Source organism: Monodelphis domestica, chromosome 6 (genome assembly GCF_027887165.1).
Source record: "Monodelphis domestica isolate mMonDom1 chromosome 6, mMonDom1.pri, whole genome shotgun sequence".
Classification (NCBI taxonomy): domain Eukaryota; kingdom Metazoa; phylum Chordata; class Mammalia; order Didelphimorphia; family Didelphidae; genus Monodelphis; species Monodelphis domestica.
Window position 1 is genome coordinate 282,172,836 of NC_077232.1, and position 17,427 is coordinate 282,190,262.

The 17,427-nt window shown below is 35.4% G+C and overlaps 1 protein-coding gene across 9 annotated transcripts in view; it reads left to right on the forward strand.

Annotated features, from left to right (window-relative positions):
- The window catches only part of SMARCAD1 (SWI/SNF-related, matrix-associated actin-dependent regulator of chromatin, subfamily a, containing DEAD/H box 1), a 103,739-nt gene that overhangs the window by 23,732 nt on the left and 62,580 nt on the right, over positions 1 to 17,427 (forward strand). For all 9 annotated transcript variants that reach the window (XM_007495727.3, XM_016422971.2, XM_016422974.2 and 6 more), the window contains 2 exons: positions 802 to 865; positions 11,706 to 11,806. In XM_007495727.3, coding sequence (XP_007495789.2) covers positions 802 to 865; positions 11,706 to 11,806 — 165 coding nt within the window. The remainder of the gene's footprint in view (positions 1 to 801; positions 866 to 11,705; positions 11,807 to 17,427) is intronic.

Sequence of the window (17,427 nt, forward strand, 5' to 3'; positions counted from 1 at the left end):
TAGCATGTTGAACCTTTTGTTTAAAGTATTAACTGTGACATCAGAGTTATTTGGTGTAGTAGAAAAGTACTAATTGAAACAGAAGATCTTATTTTTCAAGTCTTTGTTCTTGTATGATTGATGATCAAGTCACTTCATTTCCCCAGTTTTAAATTTCTTTAATTTTAAGTTGAAGAGGTGGTACAAGAGTTATTTCTAAGAGCTTTTCCTTTTTAAAATTCAGTGATTCTATGTGAAAAATTAATACATCAAAAAATTTAATTGATCAGGAAAAATTGAGATTATTTTTTATGTGTCTATACAAACTCACAATGCTTGAGCATGTAGCAGAGTTGTGTTTTGTTTTGCTTTTTAAACACAATAAGCAATTTTATATGCTACCATAGTAGATACTTTGTTCTTCAAAGTTTTAGCTTTTATAAGAAGGTGGTAAGGTCAAGAAGGTCAAGGTGGTAGTTTTAAAGGTTTTTGTATTTCTGCTTTTTATTCTATCTTCCATCACTTAGGATAGTGGCACAATGCCTGGTACATAGTAAGGTGCTTCCTAAATGCTTGTGAACTCAATGACTATTTTTTCTCCATATTTCAGAAAAAGTGCCAGAAATGAATAAACTCAAAGCTTTGGAATATGCTATATAGCTATATGCTTTTATCTATATATAGTATTTATTCTTTAACTATCTCAAACTCTGGTACTTAGTAAACTTGGTTCCAGATTATTGCTTAATTTTATATATACATACATATATATAATATAACAATATTAACTTTCTCTCTTTTTTTAATCTTTTTTTTAATCAGTTGATTGAATCAACAAGTACAATGGATGGGGCAATAGCTGCTGCATTGCTGATGTTTGGTGAAGGTATGTCTGACTTGCTACTAAGTTGAGACAAACTGTATTTAAGAGCTTTTTTCTCCAAAAGGATCTGTCATGGTCATCAGCTGCCATTTTTAGAATCTCATTACTTTCTTGGATTCTTGGTCTGATCTTTTACTTCTTAAAAAGACTTGTCTGTTTCTTGTTTTCTGGAAAGTCATACTCACCTCATTTCTAAAACTGAGAGTATTCTTTGGGGGGGGGGATTTAATTAGTTAATTTAGAGTATTTTTCCATGATTACAAGATTCATGTTCTTTCCCTCCACTCCCCCCCAACCCTCTTTAATAGCTGATGCACAATTCCACTGGGTTTTACATGTGTCATTGATCAAGATCTATTTCCATATTGTTGATATTTACGCTTAGGGTGATCATTTAGAGTCTATATCCCAATCACATCCCCATCGACCCATGTGATCAAGCAGTTGTTTTTCTCCTCTGTTTCTACTCCCACATTTCTTTCTCTGGATGTGAATAGCGTTCTTCCTTATAATTGTTCTGGATCATTGCATTGCTACTAGTAGAGAAGTCCATTACATTCCATTGTACCACAGTGTCTCTGTGTACATAGAGTGTACACAATCTCTGTGTACAATGTTCTCCTGGTTCTGCTCCTCTCACTTTGCATCAATTCCTGGAGGTCTTTCCAGTTCACATGGAATTTCCCCAGTTCATTATTCCTTTGAGCACAATAGTATTTCATCACCAACAGATACCAAAATTTGTTCAGCCATTCCCCAATTGAAGGGCATCCCCTCATTTTCCTATTTTTTGCTACCACAAACAGCATGGCTATGAATGTTCTTGTACAAGTCTTTTTCCTAATTATCTTTTTGGGGTACAAACCCAGCAGTGCTATGGCTAGATCAAAGAGCAGGCAGTCTTTTAGCACCCTTTGGGCATAAACTGAGAGTATTCTTAAAACAAAGAGTTTTTGTTTCCATCATTTAGTCTGTTAAAAACAATTTATCATCTTGCTGTAAGAAATTGCTTTATTCTTCTAGTGTCACCTTTAAGTTTTAGTTAAATTTTTGGGTTTTGGGAAATCTTACCACATTAAAGCCTTAATTGATGAAACTATTCTTAGCTTTCAATTGTCCTCAACATATATGGATTTTTCCTTTTTTTTTTTAATGTAGAAAGATGTAGATCAATCTTAATGGATCATAGATTTAGAGCTAAACAGGATCTTAAATGTCATCCAAACTGAATTCAGATTTTACAAAACTCAATGGGACTTTGTGGGCTGTATGCTAAATTCTTTTAGGTATTAGTCATCATAAACAGATTAGATATGGTTCAAAGCAAAGCATTATTTCAGGCAAACATTTATTAATAAGTACCTGCTATGTTCTAGACCAGTGATGGAAAACCTATGGGTTCTCTGTGGGTACTTGGCCGCCCATCCCCCCATCCCCAAAGTTTGTTACTAGAACGGCAGAGGGATTCAGGTAGAGCTGCTCCCCTCCCTCTCTGCAACAGGCCTGACAACATTTTTTCACATCTCCTACCCCTCTGCCTAGCAGCCCAATGGGAGCATATGGGGTATGGTGGGCGACTCAGGCAGCATAGCTAGAGGATAGAAGAGTGCACAGGCTACTCTCTTTGTAAGGGTTAAATTTTACTGGTTTGACTGAAATATAGGCTCAAAATCCAAAATGACTTTAAATAGCTTTTATTTACAGAAGAGGTGGAAAGAGTGAAAGTAGAGAAATACAAAGGCAGAGAAGATATTTAGCCTATCTAACTAAATATTGCTCCTGTGCTTGACTCATTCAGGACTTGTTGACCTTCAACTGGAATTAAACTCTCTCCAGAGGTCAGTATAGGACAGCCAGCCATTCACTCACCCAAGTTCCCTCCAAGAGGCAGGTCAAGACAATGACTCGAGCTGAAGGTGACTCCTGAAGCTGACTTTCTTCCTTGAGCTGACCTTCTTCCTTAAGCTTACTTCCTTCTTGAAGTCCAATTCTTTCTTGAAGCTGACTCCTCTTTGTCTCAGAAATTCAGGGCCTTTTATAATGGCTTCTTGTCTCCTCCCCTCTTCACAGGGGCCAATCAACTTCCAAAATTATCTAGCACTGCCCAGGGAGCATTTTTATGGGATTCACACCTCTCATCCTCTGAAGGTGTCAACTCTTATCAAAGACCTCTGAAGTTCAATTTTTCATCAAAAGGTTCACAGCTAAGGGTGTGATACCCTCTAAATCTTATCCTCTGGAGAGGTGAATACCCATCAAAAGAGTCCACAGGTCCCTGGCTGACTGAGGTGTGAACTTTCAAAGTGGTTTGTGAGCACCCAGCCCAAGCAGGGGTACTTTAAGTTATTGCCAACCAAAGTTTTAACTCCAACTAGGCAAAGAGAATACAGGGTTCCCTTTTTACAAGTAAATTCAGAATAGGCAAAGAGGACCAAGAATTTCCTTTCACACATACCCCCCTCTTCTCTCTATATTTGTTGAGGACTTTCCTCACTTCACACAACCCTCCACCCAGCAACCCAATGGGAGTGCTTCCTCCCTCTCTTGGGTCAGAGGGGGAACAGGGGGGAGGGTATGGCACATGGTCACTAGGTGAGGCAGGGCCTGGCACTCTTGTCTCTTTAAAAGGTTTGCCATTGCTCTTCTAGACACTTCAGTAATCATTGGGGATACAAAGAAAAAGAACAGAGGGCTCTGTGCTTTCAAGGAGTTGGGTAGAGGGTGCAAAGTATAAAAGTAGGGAGATTGTAAAAGGCTTTGAATGACAAAGGATTTTATTGTTGATCCTCAGGTTACATGGGGTCAGTGAAGTTTATTGATTGTGGGTGGGATATGGTCAGACCTGGGAAGATCTGATGAATAGAGTATGGACTGAACTGGACCTGTGGCAAGGAGACCAACCAGCAGGCCCTTGTGAGAAGAACACCTGTACCAGGGTGGTGGTAGTGTGGGAATAGGGAAGAGGGACATATATAAGAGATGTGATACAGGTAAACACTCCAGGCCTTGACAATAGATTGGATACATATGGGGGGTAAGAGAGTGATGAGGAGTCAAGGATGATATCTACGTTATAAGGCTGGGTGACTGGAAGGATGGTTATACTGTAATCATTGATGGGAAAGTTAGTAAGGGAAACCTAATGAATTCAGTCTTGAATACTTGAGACTACAGGACACCCAGTTCAAGATTTCTAAGAAATAATTGGAGATTTGAGTCTAGAGGACAGCCAAGAGGAGGCTAGCCCAAGATAAGTAAATTTGAGAATCATCAGTATAATTGAATTAATGGAAGCTAATAGAATCATGAAGTTTCAGAATTTTCAAAGGAAAAGGGAAGCTGGCCCAAGATAGCTGCAGAGGACCCCTACAGTTATCATGCATGGCCTGGGTGAAAATCCAGCACAGGAGACAGAAAGGACGGCAGATAAATATAGGAAAACCTGGAGAGAGTAGTGCTACAAAAACATAGGGAGAAGAGTGGGCTTTTCTTTGATACTGACAGGCAGTAGGGCAAGAAGAAAGAGAACCAAGATAAGGCAATTAGATTTGGCAACTAAAAGATTGTTATTAATTTTCAGAGAACACTTTCAGTTGAATAGTGAGGTTATTAGCAAGATAGAGAGTTAAGAACAAATGGGAGAGGAAAGGAACTAGAAGCACCTATTGGAGGCCTCAAGGAATCCTCAAGGAACTGGGTGTCCTGTAGTCTCAATTTTGCCTTTACCAGGCAAAAATGAAAACTTAGATACTTGTATGCAAAAAAAAGCGTGACACAAATTACAGATCACTTATTGGAAAAGTTACTTGAAATTTAGATTTTGCTTTTCTGTCGTAAGTGATTCTTTATTGGCTGTATTACTCTGTACCTAACAAGAGTATAAGTCTTCAGTATCTCTTTTACCATTGACAACTTCCAAGTTTTCTCCTCTCTTCCCCATGTCCCCCCTACTCCTGCCCCTATCCTCTGAGAAGGTTAGCAAAAGGGAAGAGAGGAAAGGACAGTAGCTGACAAGGGATAGATGAACCAAATGAAGAATTTTTTAGGACGAGGGACACATGGACATGTTTGTAGATAATAAAGAAGTAGCCAGTCTACATTGGCTAAACTGGAGCATAACTTGAAAAGTACTATTTTGCCTTAGATAGAATTTCCTATATATTGTCAGCTTGAACCTCCTTTGGAAACGAAAACAGTTGGCCATTACAATGTTGTCAGAAATCAATTTAATTAAGCATAAGATTCATCAAACAGATTGGCTTATTCATACAATGATATTAATTATGCTCTTTCTTTGCAAGCAGCACTGATATAATTTTAGCAACTAGTATTTTAAAAGTAAAATTCTGTGCATGTTCATTTTTGACACTTTTAGTCTAAAATAATAATTTTGAACTTTGTACAATACAGTTTTTACCTTTTAGCATTTTTATGTACTTGGAGAAATCAAGTGTCAAACCATTACCTAAACTGTTCTGGGAACAGATGTTTAGGCAATAAAATTCTTTATTAACAGAAATTACAGCTCTTGCTCTTTTTAGGCAGGAGTAAGCATGTCTTGGTGATTTGGCATAAATCATCTGACTTGAGGCACGTTTTTAGACATAGAAATGTTACTGAACACCTGCTTTCTTGCCTCAACAAATATATTTCTTTTTATAATAGGGATTCAATAGATTAGGTGAAAAGGAGGTAAACTCTCCTTTTTTTTTCTTTATCACATAAAGATCAGGAGTATATACCTCAATACATTAATTGAGTTATTTTAAGTTCCTATAATATTCTTCAAAGGTATATTGAAATGAATACTATATAATTCCATCAAAAATCATTTGTTAAGTGCCTACTATGTACCAGCCACCATATTAAGTCCTGGGGATAGGCAGAAGTGTAAAAAACAACAAAAAATAGTTTCTGGTCTCAAGGAGCTCACAGCTTAATGGAAAGACAATATTTGTAGTTTTATGTGCAGGTTTTAGAAGTTAAAAGACAGGTTCTAGTATTGATTATGCTACAAACTCTTATGATCTTGGCAAATGAAAAGAGGGACATATGAGACAGGACTGGATAAGATACCTTACAACTCAAGTTCTCTGATCTGGTAAGAAATGTTACTAAATTGATAGTAGAGAATATAATGTTCATTGTTTAAGATTACAACATTCTGGGTCCCAATGTGACCTCAGACACTTTCTAACTCAACGACCCTAGGCAAGTTACTTAGTCTTTTTTTTCTAGCTTATGCCACTCTTTTGCCTTGGAACCTATATTTAGTATTGATTCTAAGATAGAAGGGAAAGGTTTAAAGGAAAAAATTTCATTTGAGAGGTTAGAGAAAGGTAGAGCAGACCTGTGATCATACTAGGACCTTCTTATGGATTCTGAAAAGTGTATTTTTATATTTCATTCTCCTTATATAACATTGCTACAAATATTTACTTTAAAACATCATTCATATATATCACATTCTGCAACTTGGTCATTCTGCAAATATGTCTTTTAATTGTAAATTAATAAATGACAGTTGGACCCTTAATAACCTTCTCTCTTGATTTTAATATATTGTTTTTATTTTAACATAGCTAGGACTCATGGAATTCTTTGCCTTTACCAGGTGAAAGTGAAAACTTCGATACCTTGTATGCAAAAAAAGAATGACATAGATTACAGATCACTTATTGGCAAAGTTACCTGAAATTTAGATTTTACTTTTCTTTCTTAAGTGATTCTTTATTGGCTATATTATGCTGAACCTAATTCTAAGAGTAATCCTTCGGTATCTCTCTTACCACTGACAACTCAACCCAATGAAGCAACAATCGGACGTTTGATCCCAATAAGCTGCTATTTTTACTTATAAACTTAAACTTTGAGGAGTTTATGCTTGTTTTATTCTGCCCATTTACTTTTCTATTTTTCCTTATTTTCAATTTATTCATTTTTAACATCCTTTTCTTTTTAAATTTTGAGTTCCAAGTTTTCTCCTCACTTTCCCATGTCCCTTCTACTCCTGCCCCTACCCTCGGAGGTTAGCAATATATCAGTTCTTATATATGTGATGAAATCATGCAAAGCATTTCCATATTAGCCATATTTCAAAAAAGAAGAAAGATAAGGTGAGAAAATTATACTTCAGTTTTGAGCTGAAGAGTTCATCAGTTCTCCCTCTGTAGGTTAGATAGCATTTTTTCATCATGAGTCCTTTGGAATTGTCTTAGATTGTTGTATTGATCAGAGTAGCCAAGTCTTTCACAGTTGATCATCATTGCAATATTGCTGTTACTATACACAATGATCTCCCAGTCTTATCACTTCACTTTGCAACAGTTCATATAGGTTACCGTGTTTTGTTTTTTTTTTGAAACTACCCCCTTTGTCATTTCCCACAGCACAATTTAAAAAGCATCCCTTCAATGTCCAATTTTTTGACACCACAAAAAGAGCTGCTACAAATATATAGGTCCTTTTCTTTTTTGCCTTTTTTTGGGACACAGACCTAATATTACTATTGCTGGGCCGAAGGGTGTGCACAGTTTTAAAATTTGGGGGGTATAGTTTCAACTTATTCTCCAGAATTGTTGGACTAGTTCGCTCTTCTATAGTATTTCATTAGTGTACATATTTCCCCCCTTAACTCCTTTAGCATTTGTGATTTCTGATAGGAGTGAGGTGGTACTTTAGAGTTATTTTAATTTACCTCACTCTAATTAGTGGTAGTTTAGAGCATTTTTTTTTATATTACTATAGATAGCTTTGATTTCTTTTGAAAACTGTCTATATCTTTTGGCCATTCATCAATTGGGGAGTGGCTCTTATAAATTTGACTTATTTCAAGTCAGTATATATTTGAGAAAGAAGGTTTTTATCATATGAACATGCTGTAAAAATTTTGGTATTACTTAATTGTCTGGTGCCTTTTAGCAAAATATGGTTTTCCGGATTATCTCTTTTAACTACTTTTGCTTTGCTTTGTCTGAGATTGAGATTACTATCCCTTCTTTTGGGAGGTGGAGGTGGGTCAGCTATTGCATGTTAGCTTCTGCTCCCACCTTTATTTTAAAATTGGGTATCTTTTTATTTCAAGGGTGTCTCTTGAACATATTGTTGGATTCTAGTTTCTAATCCATTCATATTCACAGTTAGGATTAGTTTCCTTCCAACCCTTTTTCTTCTTTTTTTTCTTTTCTCTCTTTATCTTGTCTTTTCTCAAAAGTCTGTTTTGCTCCTTAGCGTTGACTCTCTTAATCTGTCTTAACTTTTATCATTACCCACCCTCCTCTTTCCCTATTATTTCCCTTTTGGATTTTATAAGTTATATTTCTATATCCAACTGAACATGTACACACAGACACACATTTACATACTTACATTTTCTTTTTTTAAACCAATTCCAATGAGAGTGAAATTCAAATATTACCTGCCTTCCCACTTCTCCATTATCCCTTTCACTATAAAAGCACTTCCTTGCATGCTTCGTTTATATGAGAAAATTTTCCCCATTCTACCTCTCCCTTCCTCCTGCTCCCAGTGCGTCCCTCTTTCTCTTTCTTTTTTTTGAAAACCATTCCAACATAATTAATTCCCAGGCATGCCTGCTGTCCATATAAACTCTCTTTAACTGCCTTCATAGTGGTAAAGTTTTTATCATTTACTCATACAGGAATATAAACAGTTTCATTTTAGTAAGACCTTTCTGATTACTATTTACCCTTTTATATACTTTTCTTGAGCCTTATGTTTAAATGTCAAATTTTCTATCCAACTCTAGTCTTTTCATTAGAGTGCTTTCAAGCCCTCTATTTCATTAAATAGTAAATTTCCCTGCAGGATTATACACAGCTTTGCAGGATAGATTATTCTTGATTGTAATTGTTGCTCCTTTTTCTTCTGGAATATCATATTCTAAGCCCTTTACTCCTTTAATGTGAAAGCTGCTAAATCTTGTGTGATCCTGATTGGGGCTCCACAATATTTAAATTGTTTCTTTCTGATTTGGGAGCTCTAGAATTTGATGATAATGTATCTGGAAATTTTCCTTTTGGGATCTCAGTTATTGGTAGTTTCTGTCAATTTCTCATTTATTGTTTAGATTGAAGATACAGGTGCAGTTTTCTTTTATTATTTCTTTTTAAAGAAGTTTTCACATTGTTGTCTTTTTCTGAGTTTGCCTTGGTTTTCTTTAGGTTTTTTATGGTCAAACTTTTTAAATTGTCTGATCATTTTTCTTGTCTATTTCTTACCTTTGAGCTTTATGTTAAAGTTGGGTTTTGTTACCCTTGGGTTGGAGGGTGGTATTGGCCCAAGTTTAGACTTTTTCATATTGTTGTCTTCAGAGATAATTCTGGGGAATCCATAGGTTTGGAGTGTTTCTGATCCTGGGAGAGGTTTGGTTACTGCTCTGCTTGAGCTACATTGTTCTCCTTACCCAGGAAGGGATCTCTGGTCCATTGCTAATGTTTTTCTTTTCCTTGTAACTGAACAGGCTTCTTGGTCCCTTGTGACTGACCACCAGTGCTCCTGTCTGCCCTGGAACTGCCACCCAGAGCTGTGCAAGCTCTTTAATGCAAACTGTACTCAGTTCTAGCAAAGGGTCTCCTATAATCTCTTTCTGACCAATTGTCTGACTCCATTATCCTCTGGGCTGAAAGCTCCCAAAGCTGCTGTTGTCAAAACTGCTGCTTCTATGGGTTGGGTTCTGAACAGTTATCCACCTCATGGTTACAAACTTGTCCTGTTGACCAGTTTTCTTAGGCCAGAAAAATGTCTTACCTGACCTTTGGTTAGCTCTGCCACTCTAGAATTTGATTTGAGGTCTTATTTTGACGTTGTTTGGAAGAGAAGGTTAAAGAGAGTTCAGCTGAGTTGCCTCTAATTCACCATCTTGCTCTGAAGACTGCCCATTTACTTTTTGGCATTCTAGCTTTTAATCTGAACATTTTATTAAAACTATTTGCTTTTTAAAAAAGATATTTTGTTTTCTCAATTACATGTAATAACTTCCCACATATGTTTTTTGACAGTTATAGGATCCAAATTGTCCCCCTCCCTCTCTCCCACACTTCCTACCTCCTGGAGATATGGTAAACAGTTTTATCTGGGTTATATATGTATTATGCAAAACATGTTTCAATATTGTTAATTGTTGTAAGAGAATACTCATAAAGAACATACAAAAAAACACAAACTAAAGTAAAAAATAATATGCTTTCATCTGCATTCTGACTTCTAACAGTTCTTTCTCTGGAGATGGATAGTATTTGTCACAAGTCTTTCAGAATTGTCCTATATCATTGTATTGGTAAGAATGACTCAGTGTTTCACAGTTGATCATTGTGCAGTATTGCTGTTACTTTGTACTGTGTTCTCCTCGTTTTGTCTATTTCATTATGCATCAGTTCATGGAAGTTTTTCCAACTTTTTCTGAAATCATCCTATAGAACTATTCTGAACATTATGCTGAAACTTTTTTCCCTCCATTGACTTTAAAGTTCTCCCAAGACCTCCCCCCTTCTTCTTTTCCTTCTTCCTCCTCTCTTTTCCTTTCCTCTCCTTGTTCTCCACTATTTGCTGATTCTCCACCTTAATATCCCACCACTATCTTTATGAATTTACAATGTAACTCATTCTCCCTCTGCCACTTTGTCTGACTTAATTCTTGTCAGTAGTATTGCCATTCTTCCACTTTTCTATTCCAGTAACATGAGATATCCTTGAATCTTTTGTACTTCCTTTCATATGTTCAAGTCCTTATTTCATCTCCACAATCTCTCCTATCCTATCATCTTTACTATCTTTACCTTTGTTTAGTCCTTTATCAACCCTTGTGAATTATTGGAGTAGTCTCTAAGCATATCTCCATGTATTCTTTCTCCTAATTTAACCTACACTTTGTTGCCAAATTAACTTCTCCTAATGCCTTAATAATGTCAGTCTGCTATTAATAAACCTTTAGTTTATTAAATTTATAGTTATTCCTTATTGTCCACTAAATAAAGTCCACATTTCTGGCATTCTTGATTTGGTTCCAACCTATCTTTCTGTCCTTTCATTTGTCACATGTCCTGTTCCTTCTGTGATTTTGCTCATACTATGCTCAGTACCTAAAATGTACTCTCCTTCACCTCAACTGCCTCTGTTCAGCCTTTTATAATTTTCCCCAACCAAAACAGATTTCTCCCTTTTCTGATTTGATCTCTTTTTGTCTTGACATCGTATAGCAAGTAGCAGTCCTTCATTTTTCCATACGTCTATCCTTGGACTCTAGCCAAGAAAGCAGAAACTCTGAAATAAACCACAAAATGGCCCCAGAAAGTAGGAAAAAGGGTGGGGAAATGATGTGCATTGCTAACATATTTTTTTAAATTCTAATTGTCACTTTATTCACCATTAAGGTCAAGGACTGCAGACAGGGGTATTTTTATAAAGACCTGTCCAGGCAAAAGATAGAAGTTGTATTGTTTATAGTGCTCTATTCTTAGATTTAAATGTTATGAAATGTATTACTAGTTAATTAATGATTTCATTTGTCTTTGATAATATCAATTTAAAATATATATACAAACATGCATATGTACAATTCATAATAGCTTTACATTTTTTTATTTTTATCGTTTCAGGAACTTTATATAAAGTGTTAGCAAAGGGGTACTAGACAATCATCTCTGTAAAGAGTAGATAGAAATTAGAATAAATATATTTGTCTATTTGGGGCATTTTCTTGTAAGGAAATAACTTTTATATAGAAGAGGACCTTTGTAATGGTATTTTACTCATATTTGACAGTGTTAATTATGTAGTCCTGCAGCAGTAAAAGGTTTTAGTGTGGTTTTTCTGTTTTTTAAAGGTATACCTCGGAAAAGAAAATTAGATTCATCTTCCTCATACACCTCTGAAGATGAGGATGATGAGAATAATCAAACTGTAAAAAGGAAACGGTTCCATCCTGTAAGTTATACTTTACTTGTATTTTTTAGCTCAGAATGCTACTATAGCTGATGGTATTTTTGAAAACATACCAAATCTGAATTTGGCTAATTCATTAGTAAACCCTTTTCTTAATTATTATTACTTCCATGTGAAAGTTCCCAGCTAATTCTTTAAGTAAACCCGTTTCTTAGTTATTACTCCCATGTGAAAGTTCCCCCCTTTCTTTAGATCATTTGACACACTTTTTTCTCTCTGTAGTTTGTTTGTAATTGTACCTTTTATTCTGAGTGATAAAATGTTTTGAAGCTCTAGTTGGTTAGAAACATAGCAAAACTCATTTTTCAACAAATACCCTTTGGGAAACTAATTACAGTTTTGACAGATCATTTTTTAAATAGGTGCTTTGGATGAAGACATTAGAAGGCAACTTGGAATAATCCAAAATGATCTGAGTCTTCGAAAAAATTCTGAAGCCAATTTGTCAAATAACATTTATTTTGAGGCATACAGCATTGAATGATTTGCATGTGATCGTATAGCTAATAAGTGTCTGAGGCCAGATTTGAACTCCGGAAGATGAGTCTTTTTGACTTTAGGCCCAGCCCTCTGTGCACTGTGTCACCTACCTGCTCTCTTTTTATCAAGTATAAAAGAGCAGGTAGCAGGGGTAACATGATGCTTCCTGTTACTTCTCATCAATCATTCAGTATATATTGAATGTCTCACTTGCCCATATTTATTATATAGCTGCCAATATCTGATAAATTGTATTTGGTTTAATGTACTATTAGAGAGTAGTTAAGACTTTTTAGTACCTTCAAAGTTAAGACTTTTTAGTACCTTTTGAGGTACCTTCAAACTTTTAATTTAAAAATTTTTGTTCTTGAACACCAAGTGAAGTAGGCATTTTCATATATAGTAATAGAGCAGAAAATGGATTGTACATTTGCAAATAAAACTTTAGGTCTCATTGTGTAGTTTGTTTTTCTATTTAAGTATATGTCAAGGCTGTCCTCTATTTTTTTCTCACCGCCTTTCTGTACAGTGCTTTAGAAAAAGAGGCCTTTTCTTTTTTTTCCCTACTTTATCCATGCCTCCATTATTCTGCCCCCTAAAAAAAAGATAAAACTTTTGCAGCAAATGTACATATGCGTAGTCAAGCAAAACAATTTCCTACATTTTTCTCTGTTGAAAAATGTATGCTTCATTCAGCATTTTGAATACATCACTCTCCCCTAGAGGTTGATACTATGCTTTATTGAACAATACTCTGGAAATAAAATTTTCTGTTCTTTGTGAAATCAAATCTTACAAGGTAGCTTGTGGGGTAACAAAATAGCAGTTTGTTTTGTTTTATATTTTCTAGAGAAATGTTCATATTTTTTATTTATTAGTCACGTTAATAACAATAAGGAAAATTTCTTTAAAATGTTATCTCTTACGACCATCTGACTCCACCACCACAGAACACTCCCTTTCAAGTATATCCATGCAAAACTAATCAATACATTCTGAAATACAATCTTCCCTTTACCTCCACCTTAAACTCTGTTACTTGGGTCTGATCCATCCATCTTTTGCCTACAAAATAGCAATTTGATCTTGTAAATTTAATTATAGAGCACACTGGCTTAATTAGAAGAAAAAAGATTTAATTGCTTAGAAATCAAATCACACAGCAAAGTCTAACATACATCCATTTTTTAATCCTAGTAGAATTTGCTGAAGAAAAAGAAACCCAGCAGCTTTATTCACTGTGTTCAGTGACTGGTGATGAAGGGCAAATTGACATCTCAAGTCTGTTTTATCTTTTTTTAAATTTTTAGTGAATTGGGAAATGAAAACAAGTGATATGATTAGGGAACAAGGATTTTTTTTTATGCACACTATTTAAAAGTCTTACCCATTTGTTAGAAAGGACATTTGAATTTGTGGTCTATAGGTCTTTCATTCCTATCTAGAGGACACCTGGCAAAGAAAAATTATGTGGAATGTGTTCAGAAAAATAGCAGTCCCACTTTCCAATTTCTTAGCCTACATTTAAGGAGACTAATTTGCACACTTGTATAAATTACATCACTAAATAATGAAGTTGTGTAAAATCTGTTCTTAAAAGAACTAATTGATTTAGATTTATAAAGCAAGACTTTTTGTTTCTCACCCTATAACTGCTTTTGAGTCATTTGTGTGTGGAATTATTCAATCAACGAATGTAGTAACAAGATAAACTTAATTTTCTCTTTATTTGTGATCTTGCTGAAATTTTGAGCCTCGACTTATAAATACCCCTCCAAATGATCAAGGACACTTATATTAGTCGCCTTATATTAGTCTTCTCCAATCTGAATATTCCCAGTTCATTCAATTGAATACGAAATTAAGAATAACGTCAAATTTTCCTGTATAGGTCTGAAGAGGCCAATTATTTATTATATAAAATGCAGCATTTAGTTAATAAGGTTTGTCACATGCACATTTCACCTTTGTAAGAAATCTCATTTTAATGGGGCAACCTATATTTAGCCTATTCTAAATATAGAATTCTGATGCTGTGGCCTTTCAAAAGAAAAAGTGAACAGTGTTAGAGGATCATAGATTTAGACCTGAAAAGAGATATTAAGAGATCATTTTGTCCATCCCCTTATTTTCCAGAGGAGGAATTTAAGATCCCAAGAGGTTGTGATTTGTCTAATGCAGTACAAATAGTGGCAGAGCTAAGATTGGATCTCAGAGCTAGGACTTGATGGTGATTTCCAAGATGGCAAGACGAGTGGTCTGGAAGGATTGTGGCAACCTTAAAAAAAAATAGGAAATTTAGTTTGAAGAAGAGTTTAGTTCATGAGGATTTCTGTTTTGGACATGCTGAATTTATCTTAATTGATAGTATTTAAGGAATAGTAGGTTTAATTAGAATAAGATAAGGAGATAAGTAGAAATTCTTTAGGGGGAAGACTGGCTTATATGTATGTAGTATATTAAATATTCACCAATGGGACATTCTTTTAGGGACATTCTTCTCCCCCCCCCCCAAGGGCATTCTTAAAAATTTGAGTATATATAATCTCAAGAGCAGGGTTTTTGTTTTTGTTTTTGTCTTTTTACTTTGTATCCCAGTGCCTCACATTCAGTAAGTTCTTAATATATGCAAGGTCACGGAGCATTTATCAAACACTTACACTATGGTAAGTATTGAAGATACATAGAAAGGCACAAACAATTGTCACTTAAATGAGTTCTCTATCTGGGGGGGAGGGGGAAATAAGATAAAACTTCTCTATATGTAGATAAATTTATATTTATTATGTTTATACCAAGTATAAAGACTGGATAAGTATTAGATAGTCTTAGAGGGAAAGCATTAACATTAAAAAAGACTTATTACAGAAGTAAGATTTTTGGGGAGGCTTTAGGGAAGCTAAGAGGCAGAGAATTCCAGACAAGGAGGCAGCCAGTAGTGAGAATGTACTGAGTCAGAGATGAGATGGAATTATCCTTGAAACAAGACAGCCAGTTGGCAGGCTCCAGGCATGAAGTGAGAAAGAGAACCTATACCAGAATAGTTGTAAGGACAAAGGAAAAATGTTTTCAAAAGTAGAAAAAATGGTACTTGGCAACTGATATGATATGGGATATGAATGAGTGAGTTGAGAATGACTTTTAAGCTTGTAAGCTTCAATGGTGGTGATTATTGCACAGTTGTTTTAAAATTGTCCATTTGGAATATCTTGGTAAAGATAACTCCAGTAGTTGGTCATTTCCTGGTGGTACCCTTGACAGTAATAAGGAAGTTAAGAAGAGGAAAGAATTTGAAGAAGATAATGAGCTTGAGATAGCTTGAGTTTAAGATGTCTATAGGGCATCTGATTCTAGATGTTTATTAAACAAGTAAGCAGGAAGAGAAGAGAGATTAGAGTTGAATAAAGATCCAAGAAGCATTTGCACATAAATGATAGTAGAATTCTTGGAAACTAATGAAATGACCAGTGGAAATAATACAAAGGAAGAATGAGAAGAGGACCCAGGACAGCCTTGGGAAGGGGATGGGGTGTGCTTGTTGATTGGCACAATGTTGATGCATAATTGGCATGTGTTAAATACATTTTTAAATAGTATTACTTTGGGGGAGAGAGACTTTCTTTTTCATTCCTTTTGCCCCCTAACTGTGGGTGTTCCCAACATTAGGTCCTAGGTTCTCTCCACTTTACTTTTGGTAATCTGATCAGTTCCCATGGTTTTATCTTCTAGGCTTAAAACATTTTCATTCTCCCTCTTCCCACATATCTAATCAGTTACTAAATTTTACTATTTCTGCTCTACAACATCTCCTTCTGACCCTGCCACCCTTTTTTTAAACCCTTACCTTCTCTCTTGGAATCAATACTATTAATTGACTTGCCCAGGGTCACACAGGTAGGAAGTGTCTGAGGCCACATTTGAACCCTATCTAGGCCTGGCTCTCAATCCACTGAGTTGTGGAACTTCCCTCACCCCTTTTCTTTCAACAAGTGTTTTTGTGCACACTCATCTACATCACAGATGAAAGCGCACAAAGACAATCCTCATCCTAGGTTACCGAGAGACTACTACTACTACTACTACTACTACTACTACTACTACTACTACTACTACTACTACTACTACTACTACTACTACTACGATCTATATCTCCTTAGTTCATTCTTCACCTCTCACTTTTGTTGTTACAGCCACAGCCCTCTTTCCCAAACTCTTCCTACTTAAGATCATATTACATAATCCTGCTAAAAATGATTTTCCCTAAGTGCAGATCTGGCAGTGTCACTCCCCTACTCAGTTAACATCAGAGTCCCTCTTGCCTCTAGGATAAAATATAAATTCTTGTTTTGTTTTCTTTTGATATTTTATACAAAGTGGCCCCAACTTATTCCCTACTCTGCACTTCTATAATGAAGCCAAACTGTTTATTTTTCTATTTCTCCCACATGATACTCAATCCCATCTCCATGCCTTTTTACTGGATTTTTCCTTAGAATAATTTCCCACTTGTGCCTTTTAGAATCCCTGTTTTCCCTAAAATTTCAACTCAAGCACCACTCTCAAGCATTTCTTAAGTCCTCCAACAGTTCTCCCTTCCAAACTACCTTGTATTTGATTACTTTGTAGTTAGTCTCTGTATACATATATATTTGGACATCTATTTACTCTATATGTATTAAAATCAGAGGTAGGATGGGTAATAGATGAGAGAAGCAATCTTGAATCATGAAGACCTGGTTCTAGCAGTCACTAGGTGTGTGACTTAGAGAAGGATAGAAAGAAGAAGCGTTTGTTAAATGTCTACTTAACTGTGCTAAGGACTATGTTAAATACTTTGCAAATGTTATCTCATTTAATCCTCATAAAAATCCTAGGAGATAGTTGTTTTTGATATCCTCATTTTACATTTGAGAAAATTGAGGCAGACAGAGATTACTTACCTTGCCCAAGTCATACAACTAATAAGTAACTGAGGCCAGAATTCACATCTTTCTGACTCCTGAACCTAGTGCACTATATACCATATCACCTTAGTTTACCCTTGGGTACAAATTTCTTAATCCATCAGGGCTGTAGGAAGCTCTCAGATTATTATTATTATTATTATTATTATTATTATTATA